General features: G+C 38.5%; 1 protein-coding gene across 1 annotated transcript; it reads left to right on the top strand.

Moving 5' to 3' along the window:
* Nucleotides 1-371: 371 nt before the first annotated feature.
* On the top strand, nt 372-19,426 carry LOC135714677 (protein takeout-like). The gene is made up of 4 exons (XM_065238062.1): nt 372-676; nt 8,465-8,702; nt 8,766-8,899; nt 19,106-19,426. Exons 1-4 carry the CDS (start codon nt 571-573, stop codon nt 19,411-19,413), a joined length of 786 nt encoding a protein of 261 aa, XP_065094134.1. The 5' UTR covers nt 372-570; the 3' UTR covers nt 19,414-19,426.
* Nucleotides 19,427-22,688: the final 3,262 nt, after the last annotated feature.

Genomic DNA, 22,688 nt, shown 5'->3' with positions numbered 1-22,688 from the left:
TGTGTAATAGGAAATTATATAGGGATGTTAACGGAAATATCTATTCAGCGTCTTGTTTGGCCGGTATCAGCAGCTTCCCGCAAAACAAAATCAGCAGACATTGTAAAACATGGGAGGAAGAAAAGCACGCAAACCTGCATTGCCTTGCACCTAATTGCATTGCCTTGCCCTGGTGTTTACAAGTGACTGATTCAGAGAGGGTTGTTTTATTGTCTATCTGGTTAATAGCCTTCCATATCAAAAGCGAAAACAATGTGTACTAATTCTGGAGATCAAACGCGTCCTCGGAAGAACGACAAAAAATGCCACCTATAAATAGTTCATCACTCGGGCTTGACTGGGTTTAGTAGGCAACGAGCCGCTAACAGCAAACCAGTGCAGAAATCAGGACTAATGTGGATAACGTGGCTAGTGACCTACCGAGGCATTACAAAAAACAAAGTCGTTCACATCGTAGTGGGCGAGGAAAACAGAAAGTGACAACAACGCATTGGTTACTTGGATTGAGCCAAAGAAAGTGATAGTGATAGGTATAAGAAGATCGCGTAAAGACTATTTTACAGTGAAAAGATGCGGAAAGCGGAGGTTTTCAAAATGAGTCAGATTCATTCATCGGTGATCGCGATTAGTGTGATAATTTTAGTGGTGCTAATCAATTCAGCGAACAGCGCACTACGTAAGTAGTTTATTGGTGCTTATTTCCGTTGTGAGTGAATTAATTAGAACCAGTGAATATAGAATCATGTTCAAATGACCTTGTAGTTAATCAGCTGAACGGAAGGGGAAAACGTTCTGGTTAACTTGGTGCTCATTGGTGTGATGTGAGAAAAGGCAGACAAATGTGATTGCATTAATTTTACAAAATCAAAATGGTGATAAACTTATTAAAGTTAGAGTTAAAACCGCGATTAACGGAATCCATTCCTCATACTATTTGATTTGTCACTTTGCATTTTCTCGGGGCCAAATCTGGTGATCTACTTAATGTACGAAGTTCAAATTGTATCTGAGTGTTTGCTAACGCAAAAAAAAAACTGTTTCGATATTCGTGAACAAAAAAATACCATAAGCTGAACTATTAGTTCTTTCGAATTCATGACGTAGTTCCCATAAACGTGATCGAGTAAATCGAATATTCATGAATTTAATCTCAAATCCGTGATCTTACACCGAGGTATAAGAACCACTGAATTTAAACCACAAGAAATCGATATGAATATGCAAAATAATGTTTGTTATATGCAAAAACATGGACGTGATTCAAATAAGTAATCACGCTTTGATGGTTTATCCGATTCTGTTTATTATGAAATATTTTTGGTTACAAGTTACTTAAACTCTACATAGTAAAATATCTCTACAATGTTATTTGTTCTAGAGAGAGAGAGACGCTTGACGCAAAGTAAGAGAGTCCGGCGCCAGCACGTGTAACTAGTCAAACATAGCGGTGCGTATGCAATAAATATTGGTTGGCTATTAGTCGTGTATGGGAATGTTTAATCACAGACAAACAGACGTAACACTTCACTGTGTATCTTCGTTCACGCATTTAACGGTTGATTTGAATATTATCAGTTCCGCGAACTACTCGTCGCAGCGCTGGCATCGGATCACTTTGACGTTTCTATACATTCTTAGAACTTGTATGCAATATTGTTTGCGAGTTAGCGAGCAAGCTTGTTTTCCGTGAGAAGGCCGAGAGATGTCGTTACTGAGGTCCTATGTTTTGAGATACTATGTTTTCAAGAAAAACTTTTTCAAAGAGTTATGTCTGCTTGTCTTGGGTTTAATGAGGTTTGGAAAAGGCAGAGTCAGATTACGTTTTGTTGTGTGGGAATCTGGATTTGGTTTTGTCTTAAGGTGATGAAAACGTGGGTCGTCATTATGTATTACATGGGAAAATGCTTTAGCAATAATTTTAGTTTGAAGTGGTGTTTTGCACTTGTGCTGCAAAACAATCAATTGTAAAACTCCACGTACGGAATGGTCTGGAGTATGTGAACATTTTATTTGGAATGTGGGAATGTCTGGTTTTTGTCAAATGTGTCAATGTAAGGATTTCTGTACTGTGGGAAAGTTTAGAGCCTTAGAGCATAAGCTAATAAAGGCTTGAGGATAATGTATTATGTTACTATCTGGGATGCTACACATTCGTCTATCAGCGGTTGGATAAATAGAATGACTTACCTTATGGTAGACAAAAATCGTTCATAAATCGCGCTCATGAAATTCATATGTGTCGTTCATAAGTCTTGCTTTATGAAATTCTTAAGTCTATTGGCCTCAGTTCGCGTCTTTTCAGCGCGATTAGTGATTTCGTAACGCTACACGCTTAGTTCAGTTCACCCAAATATAGGTAAAGAATACCCATAATCGCGAAAATGTGCACATATCCATTTTATGGGTAAAATTTGGTTTCAGCACGGAAAACAAGATCGACGGACGGCGCGACCCCGGCGTAGTGGATAACATCCATACCCCTCACGCCAAAGTCACGAGTTCAAATCTCACCCCCGGACAAGTCACGAATGACCCAAGAGTGTTAAAGTGACTATGATTAAAAAAAAAAGATCGACGGAAAACAAATCAAGGAAAATATGAAAATTGAGCAGTGTTGCCAAAATTATTAAATTAAACAACGGAATTTTTAGATGTTATATTTGTATTTTTGCCCTGTATATTTGCCCTATAATGAATAATTTTTTCCCGACAACTTTGTCTCAGAAATGTTCGACAAAGTTGTAGAACAACTCATTCGAAGTAGCTTTGCTGAATGGAAGCAATTTTCAATCTCCAATGGTTCACGATTCATGCATGTTTTTAGGGTGAGTCCTAAAAAATCAGGTTTTCAAGAATAACTTTTTATATATTGATTAGTATGTTCTAGAAATTTGTTCTAAGGTGCTATCTCAGTTAAGATCAATGTGCAGTAAAAATGTGCTCTATTAAAAAGTGAATTAAATGAGTTAAACGAAAATATCCTTCACAGTTTTTTTCACCCAGATACATTAAATAATATTCTTTCAAATGCAACTAATAGCATAAAACTCTACTAACGGTAACGTGCCAAAAACGAACAGTTTTGTAGTTTCGTTGCCAAAATTGAACCGTCCAAAAATTTAACGGGTACTGTATACGGGTCATGATATAGGAACATGACATCGAAATAAGGACCATGAATGGAAACTCGGTTCTTGGAATGTCAGAACCTTAAATGAACCTGGAAGAGTGAGCCTTTTAGCTCGTGAACTGCAAAAAGTCAATGTGAGCGTAGCTGCTATTCAGGAAGTACGGTGCCCTAGATCTGGAGAACGTGAATTCCAGGCGGTAGATCCCATTGCCAACACTTCCTTCAAATATCATATCTTTCGAAGCGGTGGCGATAGGGCAGAACATGGAGTAGGGTTCATAGTGATCGGGAAGCAGATGAAGCGTGTTATGTGATGGAGACCGGTAAGCGACGCATCTGTGTATTAAGGATACGGGGAAAATTCTTCAACTACAGCCTGATCAACATCTATGCGCCATCTAACGATAAATCCAATGACGTGAAGGACACATTTTATGACAATCTCGATAAAACTTATGATAGATGCCCAAAACACGCCGTGAAAATTGTAATTAAGTAACCAATGATAACGGCCTGAAACTAATATACTTCGCTGCTGCTAGAGGTATGGCCATCAGTAGCACCTACTTTGCACGCAAGAATATCCGAAAGCACCTGGAGACATCCAAATGGCGAAACTTGCACTCAGATCGATCACATGTTGGTGGATGGTCGGCACTTCTCAGATGTTATCGATGTAAGGACTTTCAGGGGGCCTAACATTGGCTTAGATAATTATATTGTTGTCTGCAAAATTCGAGCGCGACTGTCGACCGTTATAAATCCAATCCGAACCGGAGATCGATGCGTTTCAATATCCATCGCTTGTCAGCAGAAGGTGTTGCTGCAGAGTATCGCCAGAAGCTTGATGAGCGGATTAGCGAAATCAGCGTGAACGAGGACCTCAACAATCTGTGGAACACAATCCACGGAGTGGTAAACAGCACCGCATTGACCGTTGAGCAGGCTTTTGTGCCTTTTAAGACGGAGACGGCGAGGATTGGGCTTACGACAAGTTCTACCAAAACGAAGTACTTGGTAGCCGGTAGACAGCGTGGCAGCAATAGTGGTTTTGGTAGTGAAGTGGTGTTAGATGGTGAACAATTTGAGGTAGTGGAAGAATTTGTGTATCTTGGAACACTAGTGACTTACGATAATGATGTTACCCGCAAGGTGAAGATACGTATTGCAGCTGCAAACAGGGCCTTTTACGGATTACGTAACCAGCTGAAGTCCCGTAGTTTGCAATAATGCAAATTTTTACCGAAATCTGAACAGCTGAACTGTTCGGTAAAATTTATGCAATTCAATTAAATTTCTTTTGAGCTACTTTGAAACTAAATCTTCACTAAAATGACAAGATTTGATCATTTAAACAAGGTTGAACATGTTTTGAAATTATTTTCAAATTCAATAGCCTTTAAAATGAAGGTCTTCACAGCATAATCCTCATCGTGTATGCTTCTCCGACTTCGGCAATTCAGTTAGTTTTGATTTATCTATGACGCGGGAGATTCATGGGATCCCAGAACATCATCGTTCCATGATTGTTCCGTCAATTTACGCTGCAAAGTTTGGCCAAGTTGATTCCGCAAGATCGTTCTTCACAGATGGATCACTAATAGAGTCGTCCGCTGGTTTTGGTATTTTTAACGAATTTCATAGCGCCTCTCGAATGCTTCAAGCTCCTTGTTCCGTATATGTTGCTGAGCTGGCGGCAATACATTATACGCTAGAAACGATCGCCTCACTTGCACCAGATCATTATTTTATTTTTACGGATAGTCTCAGTTCTGTCGAGGCTATTCGCTCTATGAGGCCGGTAAAGCACTCCTCGTATTTTCTCATGAAAATACGAGAGCTTTTAAGTGCTTTATCTTTAAGATCTTTTGTCATCACCTTTGCATGGGTCCCATCTCATTGCTCGATTCCGGGCAATGAGATGGCTGACTCACTTGCTAAGGTGGGCGCTATGGAAGGCGATATTTACGATCGACAAATCGCCTACGATGAATTTTTCTTCATTTATCGTCAACAGTCACTCGTCAGCTGGCAGAATAAGTGGAGTGAAGGGAGTTTGGGACGATGGCTATATTCGATCATCCCTAAGGTGTCGAAGAGTTCTTGGTTCAAGGGGTTGGATGTGGGTCGAGACTTCATTCGTATGATGTCTCACCTCATGTCCAATCACTACTCGTTAAACGCTCACTTGTTCCGTGTTGGGCTGAAGGACAGCAATCTCTGTGATTGTGGACAAGGTTACCAGGACGCTGATCACATCCTTTGGTCTTGTGTGGAGTATCGTGGAGTCAGATCACATTTTTATGATTCCCTTCGGGCTCGAGGTAGACAACCTAATGTTCCAGTTCGGGATATTTTGGCTAGACGCGATCTGGAGTTTATGAAACTCATATATGTTTACTTTAAGAATATTAACATTAGATTGTAAGTTTTATTAACCTTGTGTTTAGTTTGTATTTTGTACGTGTGGGTTTTTTTATGTTTGTTTTCAAGATGAATAGAAATTAGTTCATGTTTTAGGATTAATTAAATATTTGTATCGTAAACCACATTTCAAACCTCCCTTTCCCTTTTCCCATCCAAAAAAAATTGTAAATCCCCACTAACCTCGAGACAACCGCGAGTATCCGGTCCAGCTCCTTTAACTTTAAATATATAAGAAATCAATAATGTATAAATCCTGATGAATGTGGGCGTCTTAGTGGAATACCTGTATAATGAGAGAGAGAAGGATTAGTATTTTCCATTTAATTCCACTACTTTATTTGCTTATCCTTGACAGATACGCGTATTTCGTCTACAATGTGCAGACTTCTTCAGTGTCTTGTACTAATACTCGACAGTCGAGTATTAGTACAAGACACTGAAGAAGTCTGCACATTGTAGACGAAATACGCGTATCTGTCAAGGATAAGCAAATAAAGTAGTGGAATTAAATGGAAAATACTAATCCTTCTCTCTCTCATTATAATCAATAATGTATAACAAAAATGATAACTCGGCTCTGTAAAGTTTATTCGATTGAGCCTGTACAAATAAAGTAATTAACAAAAAAAAAAAAAAAAAAATGAAGGTCGAAGTTTTACCGATCGTTCAGCTATTCTGATTTCGGTAAAATTTACCGAACACGAAAACAAATTCTTAGTGTGTACGATCTATACTCGGCGGTAAACAAGAAAATGGCATCTGGCGGCGTCGCATGAATCACGAGTTGTACCAAGTGTATAACGGTACGGATATAGTGAAGTTTTTAAAACACGGCAGACTAAGGTGGGCTGGGCATGTAGTGCTGATGCCGAAGGAACGACAAGCAAAGATTATATTCAGCAAACCCCGCACACGTTAGCTTTTTGCAGTTGAGGAGGACATCAGGTCGCTAAACGTCGTGGCGACTGGAAGTGATTGGTTCAGGACCGAGTCCAGTGGAGAAGACTACTTCGGTCGGTGCAGAATCAACAAGGCGATTCGTAGCCCATCAAGTATCAAGTAAGTATAGGAACATGACCGTTGGACGGCTGCCACATCGATTTTCCGGATGCAGTTTTTGATCCTGTTGGTGAGATGCTTGGTATCCTTGGCCTTTCAATTCAAGACCAACATTTGAAAAGGCCTCAACTCCATTTTGTAAATAAACCTTGTAAGGCCATTTTGAAGCGAACCGTAGTCCATCAACGCAAACCAACAAAATGAACAGGTAGGGGGAATTCTCTTCTATCTGATTGTGTTGTAGGTTTACGAATATATGTTTCGGTTCGCGAGAGGTTCGGTGTAGCGAGGCCTTTTCAATTATTGGTCATGAATTATCCTTGTATACCATGAGCTTTGTCAGATTCCGGTCTTTTGGCAAATAAGGTATATTTTGGCTTTCCGCCGTACTTCCGGGTCATCCAGGGTCATTGCGATCGCACGGTTTGGATTAGCTCGTCGGAGTACTCTGGGGATTTGGTTTTATTTCTACACACTATCGCAGATGTGTGACTTCGAACAACGGAACTTTCTGGCCGCTTCCCGTTGGCTTACCGAATCATTGTTGTTGAGCATGTTGTGCAGCGAGCGGAGCATCTTCTTATTCATTATCTTCGTTGGACGGCTACCTCTTTTCCGGGCTACTGCCATGGATGCCAGGATACGGTATGCGATGGACCGACACATTTTCGCTCTTAAATTGGCAAACCGCGTACTTTTTTCCACGATCCTCATTCGTTTGAATGTACAATGCACGTGCGCAGTTCTTCCTGTTTCGACAGCATACTGAACAAGACGGTTATACCCCGTACAGACTATGGCTTATATCATGTAATATAGGCTGTCTTGCAATTTGTGCAGTCATACATAGGTTTTTTTTTTTTTTTTTTTTCTTTATTATAGAGATTTTTAGCCTGAGGCTAGTTCATCTCTTAGTCATACATAGGATTTCCAGTGATAACTAGATGTATGACTGCTCATTGCAAGACAGCCTATATTACATGATGTAAGCCATAGTCTGTACGGGGTATTACAGTGAAATAAAGTGTGTGGCAATTTTCTGGAGGGTGTAAGAATTCATTAACCATTTTGTTTTGTTAGAAAAGTATTGAAATCATTCTCATTTTTTAGTGGACACCCGTTACGTATTTTTCAGTGAAAATCGTTTATAACTTTTCAACAAAATGAGATAGTAACTGTGATGCTTCGGAAAATAAGGCGTCTGAAAATTTGAAAAACTTCTAAATTATATATTTTTAAAAAGCTACTGTTCAAAACCGATTTTTTAGGGGTCACCCTAAGTTACTTAGTACAATTCAGTAGAAATCATGAAGCATTATAGATAAAAAATGCTTCTTTCAGCAAAGTTTTTTTTAATAGCTTGTTCTTCATCTTTGTCTAACATTACACTGGTGTATCTCGAATAAGCTGATCGAAAAGTTGATATTTGGAACTCATCAACTGTATGGACCACCCTAATTTCTTGCATATAAAAATATTGGTCAAAATTAATGAAAAAACTTTCCTGAAGACATTATATACCTAAAACTAATGATTTAGGTACATACAATTTATTCCATCTAAATACGGATTCTGGACCACTGTGCCTTGTGGCTGTGTGACCATCACACAAACACAAAACTGAATTAATTTCGTTTTTTTGTGTTATCTAGCACCATATTAACCTCTCAAATGAAAAAAAATAATAACAGTCTGTGAAAACCATTTAGCATATAAATTATTGAAAGTCATACGCATACTAAAGCTAGTCGATAAAAAGACGTTCAACGTGCGGTCAAACTTGTTTTTAATTTTTCGCATTGTTTTCGGTTCAATGAATTTATACATATAATCATTCTCTATTCACAGCCAGTACAATTAAAGTATGCTCGCGAAACGATCCCAATGTCGACCAATGCATTATGGACGCGGTGAATCACATCCGGCCCAACCTGGCGTCCGGTGATTTTGGAGAGGGATTCACCATGCCGAAGATCGATCCACTGTACATCGAGCAGATGAAGATGCAACGGGGCAAGGACTTTCAGGTTGTGGTCAGAAAGCTCAATGTGTACGGGAACAGTGCGTTCCAGTTGGAACGGTTGCAGTGAGTTTTCTGAGAGCATTTTCCCCGTAATCGATGATTTAAATACGGTTGTTTTGTTTTCAGATCCAAACCAATGAACTTGTCCTTCGACTTTGTAGTGAACATCCCGAAATCAAACTTCACTGGGAAATACGCGCTCAAGATGAAATTGTTGATGCTCGATTTGCAAGGAAAGGGTGATCTCAACGGAACGATGAGTAAGTTGAATTGAGTGCATTTGGTCTTGGTCATGCGTTAGTGTTGATCCATCTTTACTGACAGCGATGACTTCAATGCGCTGAGAGCAGGAACCTGTTCTCATGTTAGAGTGCATGCGCGGACGATGAGAACCGACTCAAAAGTGAGTTGAATTCGACTCAATTTTGCCAGACGTAGATTTGCTCAACAGTGAATTGAATTTTCCAGGAAAAACTTCTCGGATGTGAGAAAAATCCAGAGAGGTTTCACACAGTCTAGCAGTATACTTCTAGACGGAGTGAAATTTTCATCGATTTTCTTCATATTCATGTTTTTCTTGCACTGGAAACATAACTAACTCAATTAGGTAGTCACTTTTTCTCAGTTGTGAGTCACTTTAACTCATTCATATGGAGACATTTCTAAAAGCGCATGAGTAACCATGGATTTTAGAAATGTTTCCATACGAATGAGTAAAAGTGACTTACTCTCTGAGTAGGATTCGTTTTCAGTGTGGAATATCTCGGAAAATTTTACTCACTTTGTGAGCAAATCCACTTTTGATAAAATTGAGTCGAATGCAACTAACTTTTGAGTTGATCTAATCGTCCGTGTACCTTTAATGCATTGGGGCTCGTGATTGGCAGCTAGTATACTAGCAGGCGATTGCATTTGATTGAGTTTGTGATTCAAATTGAGGCTGTGATGTTGAGGAATGATGCTATCTCTAATAAAATGGTTATGGTTATTTTGCTTAACGACGTGTTCCGGGTATCATCCAAACTATTTGTTGGAAAGTTCTATTTTTTGGGTTATCGTTCGCTTATGGTATGTTTTTTAATATGGATGTTCAGTTCTTTAGTTAATGGCGACCCACTTCAAATCCGTCATGTTTATTTGAAGGCTTCTTTATAATGAGGGAAGAAGTGAAAAGGTCCCATAAGATCGGAGATGAACTAGCCATAGGCTTAAAATCTCCTTAATAAAGAATTAAAAAAAAAGTCCCATAAGTTTGCTGTTAAAAAAATAATTTCTTAAATTTCCACACCTCGTACTCTTATTTAACCTATTTTTTTATTTTAAACAAACGACCTCAAACTGTCAAATACTTGTTAAACATTTTGAAGTCCCAGAATCGTCAAATTTTGTTATAGAAAATAACCACGTTTTTGTCTATGTTACCTGGGATAAAATTACAAAACGCAACTGAAAATCAATCGCGTAGCAGTTTTGGCGTGACTTTCTACCAGCGATTTCACAAAACTGGACCAACTAATTTGTATTTTTTTATGAAACGCGCAAATTATGGCTACTTTTCTCGTGGTTTTAGAAGAAAAAATCTCAAAATCTCGATAACTTTTTCAAAGGGACGTATCAGCTTTTGTAAACAATGCATTTGATCGCCGATTTGGCGTACCTGGTAGCTCGGATACGCTAACACCACTAGCAGGTAGGGGAAAAATTTCCCTATCTGATGGTAGCATTAGCATGCGTGGGCGAGTGGTAGTATACGTCATTTTAACTGCTCGAATGAAGTGGTTAATTGTAATCCATTACAAGACTACAGAAAAAAATCATGAAAAAAAGAGCTATAAAACTGTATGTTTTCTAATCTAATCTAATCTAATTTAACAGCAACACAGCCAGTTCATGAAAGCATCTTGGAAAATTATATATATAAATATATATATATACCTACATCATTTTTCTTGTCTATTTGATATATGTTTCACATCGAAGATGCGTCACACATATTAAAACGGCCAGGCCTACTGTGCAGCATTTAAGGGGCAAGATGATTCAGAAAACATCGGGTCTGTTTAAATCAAAGATTTAAACACGATGCTTCAGAATCCAATAAATGGATGAAACGTGGACATCTCGTAACGTACGTTCCGATTTTGGTTATTATATGATTGGTTGCTCTATGGAAGCATCAAAGCTAGCAAGGTTAAGTGATGCTCCCTTTTCTTCTGACATTGGGGCATGAGCACTAACTCTTGCCCTAGCCTTTTATGACTTATGGCTATAGCGCCATTACTCGCTTTCTGAAAAGAGAAGAGGGAAAGGAAAAAGAAAAGGACAAAGGGAAAAGGATTATGTGAAATCTATGAACATAAACAATATTCTTGATTTGAAATATACTAGGGGAAATGACGGCTTCGGCATGCCAGACTATTGTAGGCAACCCAAATTGAACGGCCAATTTCACTGGGTTTTCTTGAGAAAATGCTTCTCTGAATGCATTCAAACTATTCTATAGGCTTTCAGCTTCAATTTGATTATATTTTTACTTCTGAGAAAAAGCAATCTAGCAGGGTTTTCTTGAAATGAAACACACGCACTACAAAACCGCTGCTGATTTCGAGTTGCCGATGAAAGCACAGCTGTTTAACACGCAACTCAAATAGAAAGGTTGCCGAATAAAAAGACGTTGCCCACAATAGTCGCTCCCCGTAGTGAATTTTGGAGCTTTGTAAAAGCATTTCAAAACAGTTTTTGACAATTCTTTCGACTGAAATTGTTAGAGCAGCTGGCAGCAAAAGATTGTAAACAAACCAATACTGTATATTTGTGCGTTGCTTAGAGAAAAAGGCTATAGGAAGATGGTCGCTGCTTAGGTTGCCGAGAATACGTATATTCCCCTATATAGAAATGCATAACGACGCGGTGGTCACTACCCGAGTCTTGTCACTATTATCAAGTCATAAAAAGTAACAAGGACTAACACGTGATTCTTTGATTACTGGAAAATCCTGATTACCTAGTTTGAAGTTGTCACGACTAGGGTTCTGTTGCAGACCTGAAGGCTGCCTGACATGCGTTGATATAGAAGTCCAAATTGTAGACGAAGTTCAACATGAACTAGTCCGGTTTATGGTAGTTGCGCGGAGTGTCTTTCGTCGATTTGTGATAAACAAATGTTCAGATGTATGTAGTCGATTTTTGTTGTGCATTGACAAGCCTTTTCGTGGCCAATAGTCAGGTTCAACGCTGCGACACAACGAATGATGGAACTAATGATGTGTCGCCTCTTGGAGGTTCTACTTGGCTTCGGAACAGCTTCTCAGCGGCAAATAATAGGGACCTAGAATGACGAACTAGAAATTGTTTCGTGGGCCTGCTTATGGCCAGATCAGCAGCCGATTATAGATTTAAAAAACTCCACGGAAAAAAACAAACGTCAGGTTCAAACACACGCACAGCCTACTCTCCAGAGCTATAAATCTGCATGTTTTGGTGAAAAACTATAATTTTACCCTATTACAACTTCCACCGGGGTCATCCTTGGGATCTCAATATAATCTAACCTTTTCAACAGAAGCTGCAATTACACTGTACCCGATTTACAATTTTAACCATAACTGATACTGTCTGGAACTTCACAATCTTTTGGAAAAAAAAACTACAAGGGACAGCCCAATGGGGTTGTACGAACAGTTAACGTAGGACTACGCTAACATATGTTAACTATTTTGAACGAACGTTATTTAAAATTCCCGATATTATTATGACATCCGTGAATTTTTTTTGAAGTGTAATGATTGGTCAGTGTCCATTTTCAGTTTAATACTAATAAGATTCTTTTTCAGTTCATGTGTAATTATTCTTGTGTTAGAAAATATTCCAAACTAGCTCTTTCTTTGAAAATTGAGGTGGCCCTGATAGCCCTCAAAAGAAGTAAGGACTATCCAACGCTTATGTAATCACAAAAGCTTATATAGTGGCTGCTGACACGTGACTGGTTAGTTGCATTATCCAATCAGGTTGCAACGCGTGGTGGTAACTTCTAGATTTTTTCATGCGAGTTGTGCTTCGCTAGGATGTTGACAAAATTAACCATTAAGTCAAGGCTATTTTTCACATAGATAGCGCTCTTCCATTGGTAGTAAGTAACAAAATTCTGAGACCTCTACGGATACGGTGAGCTAGTTTGAGCTTGGGTGAGCTTCGACATGACGATAATGTGCTTGATGACGGTGGCCCACAATGCTTTCTCACGATGAGCAACTGTACCCAAACAGTGACAGTCTGGCTTCATCACTGCTATTATGTCTAGAGCGCTCTTGCAGGCAGCCTTGGCAGCAAGCTGCTTGTGGAGCCTTTCGAACACGTCTGAAGTTCGAAAGGAAATGCGGCAACGGCTTGATTCGTTTGGGACCAACTATGTGATGTCTTTGTTTGGAAATACAGCTTATGGTGTAAGCAAATGTATGGGAAATGTTAATGCTACACATTTTAGTTAAATTTCTTAGTTGTTTAACTATTTGCACTATATGCCACAAAATTGCTGGAGTAAGCCCCCGTCGAATGGCATATTGCATGACATATTTCACACTAATGCTTTGGAGACATATGCGTTCAAAACCTGACCTTTTCGTTACATGCTCATTTTTTGTACTCTCAAAGTGTACCCCCATATAGAAACCGTCTCGAATGAACTAAATTCTCCTCTTGTAGGGGAACAGTTTAAAGAGACGTTAATAGACGTATCCCATATAGAAAACAAAGACGTAGTCCTACGTCAAAAAATCAGCCTTATAGATCGAAAACTGGAATCGCATTGCACTGAAAATGCTGCAAAAAAAAACAGAACTGGCGGACTCCAAGTTTTAAGTATTTTCCTAATAACTTAGAAATTAACTTTTCTTCAACTGCAAAGCAAATCGTTTTTAGAAAAAAATATTTCAATATAATAACCTGCAAATTCTATGATGTAAAGCAAATTTGTTTTCTCGTTCAATTTGCCGATTCTGACCAATAACAGAATGAGATTTCGACGCGTCACCTCGTTTTTCCCTGGCCATCTGCCATCTGTCAGATTAGGCTCTGAACCACTGTTCATTTTGTTGGTTTGCGTTGGTGGACTTCGGTTCGCGACAAATTGTTATTTGTTAACAAAATGGAGTTGATGCCTTTTCAGTTGGTCTTGATTTGGTTGCAATTTGACCACTGGCGTGCACAGGGTGGGGCAAGGTGAGGATTTTTATTTCCACGTTTACAAAATTATGATATAAAATAACTTTCTAGATAACTTGATTTGAAGGTAAAATAATATCATTTCATAATATAAGGGCACTGGAAACCTTTTATTGCGTCAATTCCTTTGCGAGGGTGCCTGAAAATTGCACCACAAAGGTGCATGAAGGGACAAACTTCAATGACATTTTTTGGTCAAAAAATTGCACCACAGTACTGCATACAAAAAATTTCTGGTGTAATTTTTTTTTTCAAGTTGGTTCATGCAGGGTTAAAAGAAGATGGTAAATTTAAGGTTGAAAAAAATTACCTTCGTGGTGGTAAATCGAAGAAAAAACTTTTTATTGAATATTTCTGGTGTAAAAATATCATCAAGGTGGTTGTTCATGGAGGGACTTATCAAAATGAATAACTCTGGTGGAAAAATTGAATCACGCTAAAAATTTGGAGGTTCACATTTAACTTTCTTTTTTTTTATCTTTATTTAAGAGATTTTTAGCCATAGACTAGATCATCTCTATTCACATTTAACTGAAAATTTCTGGTGAAAAGTTCGCAGCACTGTGGTGAATGTAGAAGCAAGGTTTATTCATTTTTCTGGTGCATAATTTGCATCGTTCTGATGAATGCAAGCTTCATTGAAAATTTATGGTGGAAAATTTGCACCATTTTGGTGCATGAAGAGGCAAAGCCTGAAAATTGCATTACAAAGGTGCATGGTGAAACAAACTTCATTGACAAGTTCTGGTGCACCGTTCTGGTGATCGGAGGAGCATGCTTTATTGAAAATTTCTGGTGTTAACTTTGCATCGCTCTGATAAATGAAATGAACAAAATATTTCTGGTGGAAAACTTGCACTGGTATGGTAAATGAAGGCACAAGCTTTATTTAAAATTAAGCTACATTGAAAATTTCTGGTAGAAAATCTGCACCGTTCTGGTGAAAAGATGGGCAAGCTTTTCGGAAAATTTTTGGTCTTAATTTTGCATCCTTTAGCTGAATAGAGAAACAAATTTTAATAATAATTCCTGGTGTAAAATTTGCACCATTATGATGATTGGAGAGAAGCTGATTTACTGTAGATTTATGATGAAAAATCCGAAAATAGGGGTAATCTTTATTAAGTGGAAAACCTGCAACATTCTGATGATAGGAGAAGCAACCTATATTGAAAATTTCTGGTGGAAAATGGAAAAAGGAAATCTGCACCAATCAGAAGATTGAAGAAGCAATTTTTCATTGAACATTAACGGTGGAAAATTTGCATCGTTCTGGTCAATTGAAATTTTCTTATTAAAATTACCTGAGGACAACTTATTATTGAAAATTTCTGGTGTAAGATTTGCAACAATCTGCTGCATGGAGGGGAAAGCTGAATTGAAAATTCCTTATGTAAAAATTGCACAGTTCTGGTGAATGGAGGGACTAGCTTTATTGAACATTTCCGAGAAGAACCTCAAGGGTATTGAATTCTGAGGACAGTTTCAAAAGAAAAGGTTTCTGGGGATGATTTCATGAAAATTCTGCAAATAATTTCTACTTTGTTGCAATCGTTACTTATTTTTTAAACCCTTTTAATGATCCTATTAGCTTTGACATTTAGGTCTAAATTTGAAAAAAATGAATTACAATTTTTGCTGAAGTATAGTAAAGTGTAACTACAACAGCATATAATACCCCACAGACTATGGCTTATATCATGTAATATAGACTGTCTTGCAATGAGCACTCACATATAGAATTTCCATTGAAAACTAGATGTATGAGTTCGCATTGCAAGACAGCCTATATTACATAATATAAGCCATAGTTTGTATGGGGTATAACGCAAAGCGGCTGCAAAATCGCTATATAATGGAACGTTTTATCGATATTGTGCGCATACTTTGCAAAGGTTGCCGACCACTTCGTGAACATTCTGGGAAAGTGTGTCTCCCAGTTGGTGGCTAACTACGATCCTGTGCTGGAAAACACTTGGTGGAAGGTGCCAAAAATTGCCAGTACACAAGTTACCGTATTCAAAATGACATGATTACGTCGTTGCACAATGTAATGTTGCGGAACATTGCGAAAACCTTGCGAGGAAAACCAATAGTAATCATTGCAGATGAGACGAGCGATTGTGGCCACTACGAGCAGTTGGCGAGTGTCATCAGGTATATTGATAATGATCGACCGACGGAAACATTTGTGGGTGTTGAAAAAAGACGCGACGACCATCTTCAATACCATTTCTGAGGTCCTGACAGCGATGCAGATTTCTTGGGAGCAGTTTATGGCAGTATGTTTTGACATTGCCAGCACAATGGCTGGCAACACTGCTGGAGTACAAGCCAAGTGCAAGGACAAAAACAGCAATATACTTTTATGAAGAGCTTTGAGTGTGTTGGTTTATTTCCTTTTAATTCCGTTATAATTGCTTATCTTTTGACAGATACGCGTATTCCGTCTACTACTTGCAGACTTCATCAGTGCCAAGCACTCAACACCATTGATCAAGATTGGATTGATCAAGAGCAATATACTGTTTGTTCACTGCTATGCTGTTTGAACCTTGTACTTGTCGACGCAGTGTGCATGCGAAAGGAGAATGCGATTCTTATTGGTCATTTAGCTGAATCCAACCACCAAGGCAACAAAATTTGAGCAAATCAGGCATAGCATTTGATAACGGCACAAAAGCATTTGTTAATAAACTTGCTAAGGCCCTTTACACGCGAACCAAAGTACACCCACGCAAACCAACAACATCATCGGATCGGGGCAACTATCACCTTTCCGAAAGTGGTTTTGGTTTGCGTGGGCGTACTTTGGTTCGCGTGTAAAGGGCCTTAGCAATTTACAAATGCTTTTGTGCCATTATCAAATGTTATGCCTGAAATGTATCATTTCGGTTATTATTGCAACCATTTGACGAATCGACCATCATCGACATCGTCGATGGGATTAAAATACCAATTTCATTGGCTGTCTGAAAGCAGTTTGCATTGCAGAAGATGAACCACCACCGGAGCAAAAAATGAATAAAATAAGCTGAATTGAACAGTAGGGAAACAGTGGTGGACGTACAGCACCATCGACCACGCACTTTGAAGTACTCCCATCCCCAGATTAAATGCATCATAGAAAAACAAATTGCCCCTCCTAAACAATCCAAGCACGGTTATTTCTGACAGGAAAGAAGTTAGATTTTGAAAACCGTGGCTAAATTTTGCACGACATTTGTATTTTCGTACATGGAAAATAACTTGGTAAATGTCACTTCTAGCCACGAGTTAAATTTAACTCGGCAAATGGTTCACAGCCTTAGAAGCTCGTCGTTTTTCTTTTTTTTATGTTTGCAGTTACATCTGGCACAGCAGTAAATAAGGGCTAGTGACTTTGATTGTATGAAGCTCACCATGAAATTTGAAACAGAGTTCCATTCGAGTTTCGAATCCGCTCAGAAATAAAACAGAATAGTCGAGCAGTTGCAAATCTGGTGCAAAATAGTGCTCGAATAATGAAACTGCAAAGCTGGAACTCACTATTGTGACGGGTGCGTTTCTGTTCTAGTTTCAAATTGAAACAGTCCATAACTATGATATATTAGTAGTCATCGATTGTTTTAAATTTAATCATTTTTTTCATTCGCGAGATTAACACGTAGCTTAGTATAAAAAGTATACTATCTTCATTATATAGTTTAAACTAAACCCGATTTGTGCGAGAGTATTTTGACCAGTGTATTCTTTAGTAAACCATCATGGATAAATGGAACAGATGACTGTTGTGTCGGACATTTATTTTTCGTGAAATGAAGTAAATTAAAACCTGTTTTACTTTATCAGAGAGACTTTCAGCCGTGCAAATAAAAAACTTAAATTGTGTTATCAACTGAATGTCGAAAGATTGAATATGTGAGTAGTTTATGTAAATGGGCATTTTACAAAGGATGGAAGCATCAACAATCAATACGAAACTAACGATTTTAAATTGGCTCACTACTTGACTAGCCTATTGGTCCCAAGTAAACGATTAACGTACCCCATTCTAGTCGAAATTCTAGTACTACACAATGTTTGTTTTGATTCGCTATGAAAGTTTGACAGATAAAATGAGGGGTTATTGGTTTTTCCTATGTTTCGAGGGGTGAATCGATTAGCTTGGGACCGATGAAAGTACCAGAGCTGAGCCAAAAAGTTGAACACGTTATTTCGGGACCTTCTAGTCTTAGAGTTACCTCTATGAAAGCATCGTATAGAAATGACTCTTTCAAACAATTCACATATCCATTCTGTCAGTGTTATTATTCTATTGATGAGCCTTTTGACAATCAAAACAAACATAGGGGCGTCGAAAACGTTCTGGGATAAACCAGCATTAAACTACGCATGTATATTCAAAAGATATACTATACCCCTTTTATTTCAAGTTTATACTAGGCCCGTTTTGTTGGCAACTGAACGCAGCCTAGGGTCAACCAGGCGAATATCGTTTTAGTGTGAATTCTATACTAATTAGTTTAAATTTTTTTCTGAGTGTACAATACAACAGTATTGCAAACGGCCTAACGATCCAATTTTGGAAACTCACATTTTTTGACTTTTCAGACCACCCTAATTTCACTCAAATCTATAGATGGTTCAGGCACAAACAAATATTTCCTTCTGGACATTAGAACTACTACACGCTCAAGGAGAAAAGTAATTTTAAAAACATGTAAAAATCATAAATTGTCGATTTTCTAGAAAGACCTCACCTTTTTAAATTTTGAGTTTGAATAAAGCTGAAGATATACAGAAAAACTTCCATAGCACTGCTAGGTGGATTGTCTTTGAATTTGCTAATGAGGTGATACGCCATTCATTAATGGAAATCATCTCATTAATAGGAAACCACCCGTATTAACTGGGAATGTAACCAAGTCACGGAATGTAACACGTCTGCAGTTTTCGAACCGACACATTATGATAATAACCTGTAACAAGTGAATACAAAAGAAGTTCTCATGTATCATAAAAAGCAAATCTGCTATTTACATCTCACTCGAATGCTTCACTTCCCATGACTAATGATGAAAAATGCCACATTGACAAGACAAATGAGCTGTAAGAGATGTTATCTAAAATCCCAGTGAAACTAGTTTAACTGGATGTCAAAACCCAGCCACGCTATCAAGATTAAAGTTCAATTGCCAATCGATCTAATCATTATTATGCGGATGGGCATCTCTCTCATTATTCTTATCGTTAATTTCACTCAGCAAACACCCGACTAGCGGTTCGAATCCGAGGTTATACGGAGAAAATCGACGGCAAGGAGTACGCCCGCTTCCATCGGTTGGGCATTCGGATGAAGGTGGAAAGCGCCACGTTCCAGCTGGATAATCTGTTCAACGGGGATCCCGTGCTGGGGCAGGTCGGAAATCAGGTGATCAATGAAAATTCGCGCCTTTTCCTGAACGAACTCATTCCTGGACTGGAGAAGAATCTGCGAGGGATTTTTACGGAAATCATCAATAATTTGCTGAAGACGGCTACCATCGACGATATGTTTCCTGAGTATGTGTAGCACCTAGCGGGGAGGGTGGCAGTCGTGTTTGTTTTGGAGGGTTTGGGAGGCCGAAGAGCATGGGAGAGCATCACGATCGCGAGCATGATTGTCATCGAGTTGCAGTCATTCATGTGCAAATAATGATGTTAAATTTATTCAGTCTCTATTGTGGAAAAATACTTCAAATTGATGCAATTGATCGAGTGTAGCTTCTTGAGAAAGAAATGTCCTTGTCTGTGGTTAAGGGGACAACGATGCCAATAGTGTGGCCAAGTCCTCTAACGCCGTGGGTATAATTAGCACAGGATTGGCAAAGTTTCTCAGTTTACAAAGGACCAGCTTATGGCGGTTTTTCATTAGGTTATTTTTGCGCCGCATAGGTGGCACTCTATTCTATCCCTTGAACGGAAATGTTAGTTGGGAATACAGTGTTGCCCACAATACAGCTCCTTAATCATGCCATAAGATTATAAATCTCTTAATCAATTAATAAATATTTAGTTTTACCCTTGGCTTAAAAACGATTTTCTGCAAAGTTGTAGCTGAGAAAATTGCTCATAAGAATAGCGATAGAACTTGTTAACAGTACAATATGGAAAAAGACTAGAAGACAATGAACAAAAAGTTTGGGTTTCCCATAGTAATTTCCATATAAACTTCAAATGCCCATGCCCATGCATTAGTTATGTCACGCTAAATCGAGGAGAAATTTACCCCTCCCCCCTATCGTGATGTTTTTCCTATACCTATGCATTGCTTGTCACAAAATCTTAGACCCCCTTCCCCCCTACAGTGTTACATAATATATGCATCAACCCCAAGTCAGTTTCTTACCAAATTAGATTAAATGTTGGGAGGCTTATCAGGACCCGATTTGGAACCGATTGAGCACTGTTCAATCAAATTTTTGCATCAGTCTAACATAGATCCCACCTCTTGCGTTTTTTCGTTATAAATGAGTTGTATAAAGGGTGTGCAACACCAAATTGCATCACGGAAATAAAAAAACGCTGTAGAAAATCACCCATTGGGTATTTTCTCTTGAAAATTTGGGTAGAAGTAGCTTAGAGTGTGTTGCTTATACTGTATTTTTATCGCTGTCAGTTCTTCGAAAGTTGGAAAAAATGGTATCACCCGAAAAGCAACGTCGTGAATTGATTTTGCGCAAGCACCTGGAAAATCCTCAACTCTCTCATCGGGACATCGGAGAACAACTCGGAATCGTGCAGTCAACGGTGAGTCGTGTGATTAAACGTTACTACGAAACTCTGAGCATCGAACGGAAGAAGAAATACGGTCAGAATGGATGTTTTATTAGTGATCAGGATCACAAGCGTGTCGTGGAGGCGTTTAAGCGGAATCCCAATACTTCGGTCATGGATGTGGTCAAAAAGTTGAATCTGTCCAAGCCTTTCGTTCAGAGAGCCAAAGACCGGGAGGGACTGCTCTGAGCTTAAAATTGAGAATGTGTTATGAAAAAGTATGAATCATTTTTATGAGATTACTATACCTGACGATAGTTAAGAACAGTAGCTGCATTTGTTGCTTCTGAATGTTTGGCTCCCGCTTGACAGTTCACACTGGCTCCCAAGTGACAATGAATGAGTCCGCAGTACTCAGTTTATGACTACCCTTATGTAAAGAGGAACAATCGATTATCTGTCAAAGTCATATGAAAATTTATTCCAATCGAGCAGAAGACCTGTCAAATGGATAAGATGTCGCCTCTTTACCCAATAAGGTGATCCAAGAGATGTTTCTCAGTGGAACTGACAGCTAGAAATCTAGAGTGTGTGAGTGATCTGGTGTTAATGGTGCTGAATGTAAACATAAACAAAGCAGAAATTCATATGAGAATAAACTGCCAGTTCTACTGTGATCGGTCAAAAGTTCTCGATAAACAAAAAAGTCAGCTGATCGCAACTGTCTCGTGGACAGCCTTATTCAGTCTCTTTACTTTTATGGAGTGTGAAAGAGCCAGGAAGAGGGGCGCAAAACTGAGAATTCGCCACCTACACTCAAAAAAATCCACACGTATCATCATGTCACATGTCATCACACTTAATTGAGCACTTATTGTGAAACACATCCATTTCATGTGTGAATCTTATGCTGTGAACCATGCCTCAACACTATTGGTTCGAACTGTGACACGCTTGGAGTCTATGTGCCTCACATGGTGATAATAATAGCTTTGCACATCATAGTTCAATGTTGTACAATGTTCTACTTTATCGACTTCTACTTTACCGATTCTAAAAATCGACGAATATGTATATAAAAAAGCTGCCAGAGCTGAGTGCCACCACCGAAGAACCGACATGCCACAGGAGCATTTCGTTTGTCCACAATTCGAATTGTCAAACGAGCGATTCGAACTTTCAAACGGGCGATCAGATCTGTCAAACGAGGTGAGACGCAAACCAAGGCAATATAAATTATACGTGGGTTCGTGTCCTTGCTCATTAGACTGATGCAAAATTTGAAATTTTCGCTCCACAGTGCTCAAACGGTGCCAAATCGGGTCCTGATTAGCCTCCAAAAGTGAAAACTCATTTTATAAGAAACTGACTTGGCACAAACCATTTGAAGTTTACATGGAAATTACTATAGGAAAACAAAACTTTTTGTTCATTGTCTTCTAGCCTTTTTACATATTGTACTGTTAACAAATTTTCTTGCTATTCTTATGGGAATTTTTATCAGCTACAACTTTGCAGAAGATCTTTTTTCAGCAAAAAGTCAAATTAAATAGCTATTAATTTTTTAAGAGATTGATAATCTTATGGCAAGATTAAGCAACTGTATTGTGGGCAACACTGTATTCTGCAGTGTGACATAGTAGCCATGATTTTTGCCTCTATTCTACGCGCCATAAACACCAATGTTGCCTGTTGAACAGTTGAATCATTAATAATTTTTGTTCCTTACATTTGATCGAAAAGTGGTTTTCAACAAAGTTGTAGCTGAGAAAGCTCAGCTATCATTTTCTAAAGTAGAGTGAACTGGTGAATTTTGAGATAGATATGAAATGAAATTATGGTTTCTCCATAGTAATTCCCAAATAAACTTGAAATGGTTTGTGCCTAGTCAATTTTAAACTAAATGAATTCAAATTTTGGGAGGCTAATCAGGGACCAATTTGGAACCATTTGAGCACTGTGGAGTGAAAATGTCAAATTTTGCATCAGTCTATTGCTCATGGTATGACGCGATCGTATGAGTAGATGTCGGTAGTGTTTAACGTATTTTAAATATGGCGTCTTGGGCACAAATTTTAAAGTAGCTTGTAT

Source organism: Ochlerotatus camptorhynchus, unplaced genomic scaffold (genome assembly GCF_037179485.1).
Source record: "Ochlerotatus camptorhynchus isolate MF236.1 unplaced genomic scaffold, CSIRO-AGI_Acam_v1.1 ptg000045l, whole genome shotgun sequence".
NCBI classification, from domain to species: Eukaryota; Metazoa; Arthropoda; class Insecta; order Diptera; family Culicidae; genus Ochlerotatus; species Ochlerotatus camptorhynchus.
Note: the sequence above shows the minus strand (reverse complement) of the source record. Positions and strands in the feature narration are given on the sequence as shown.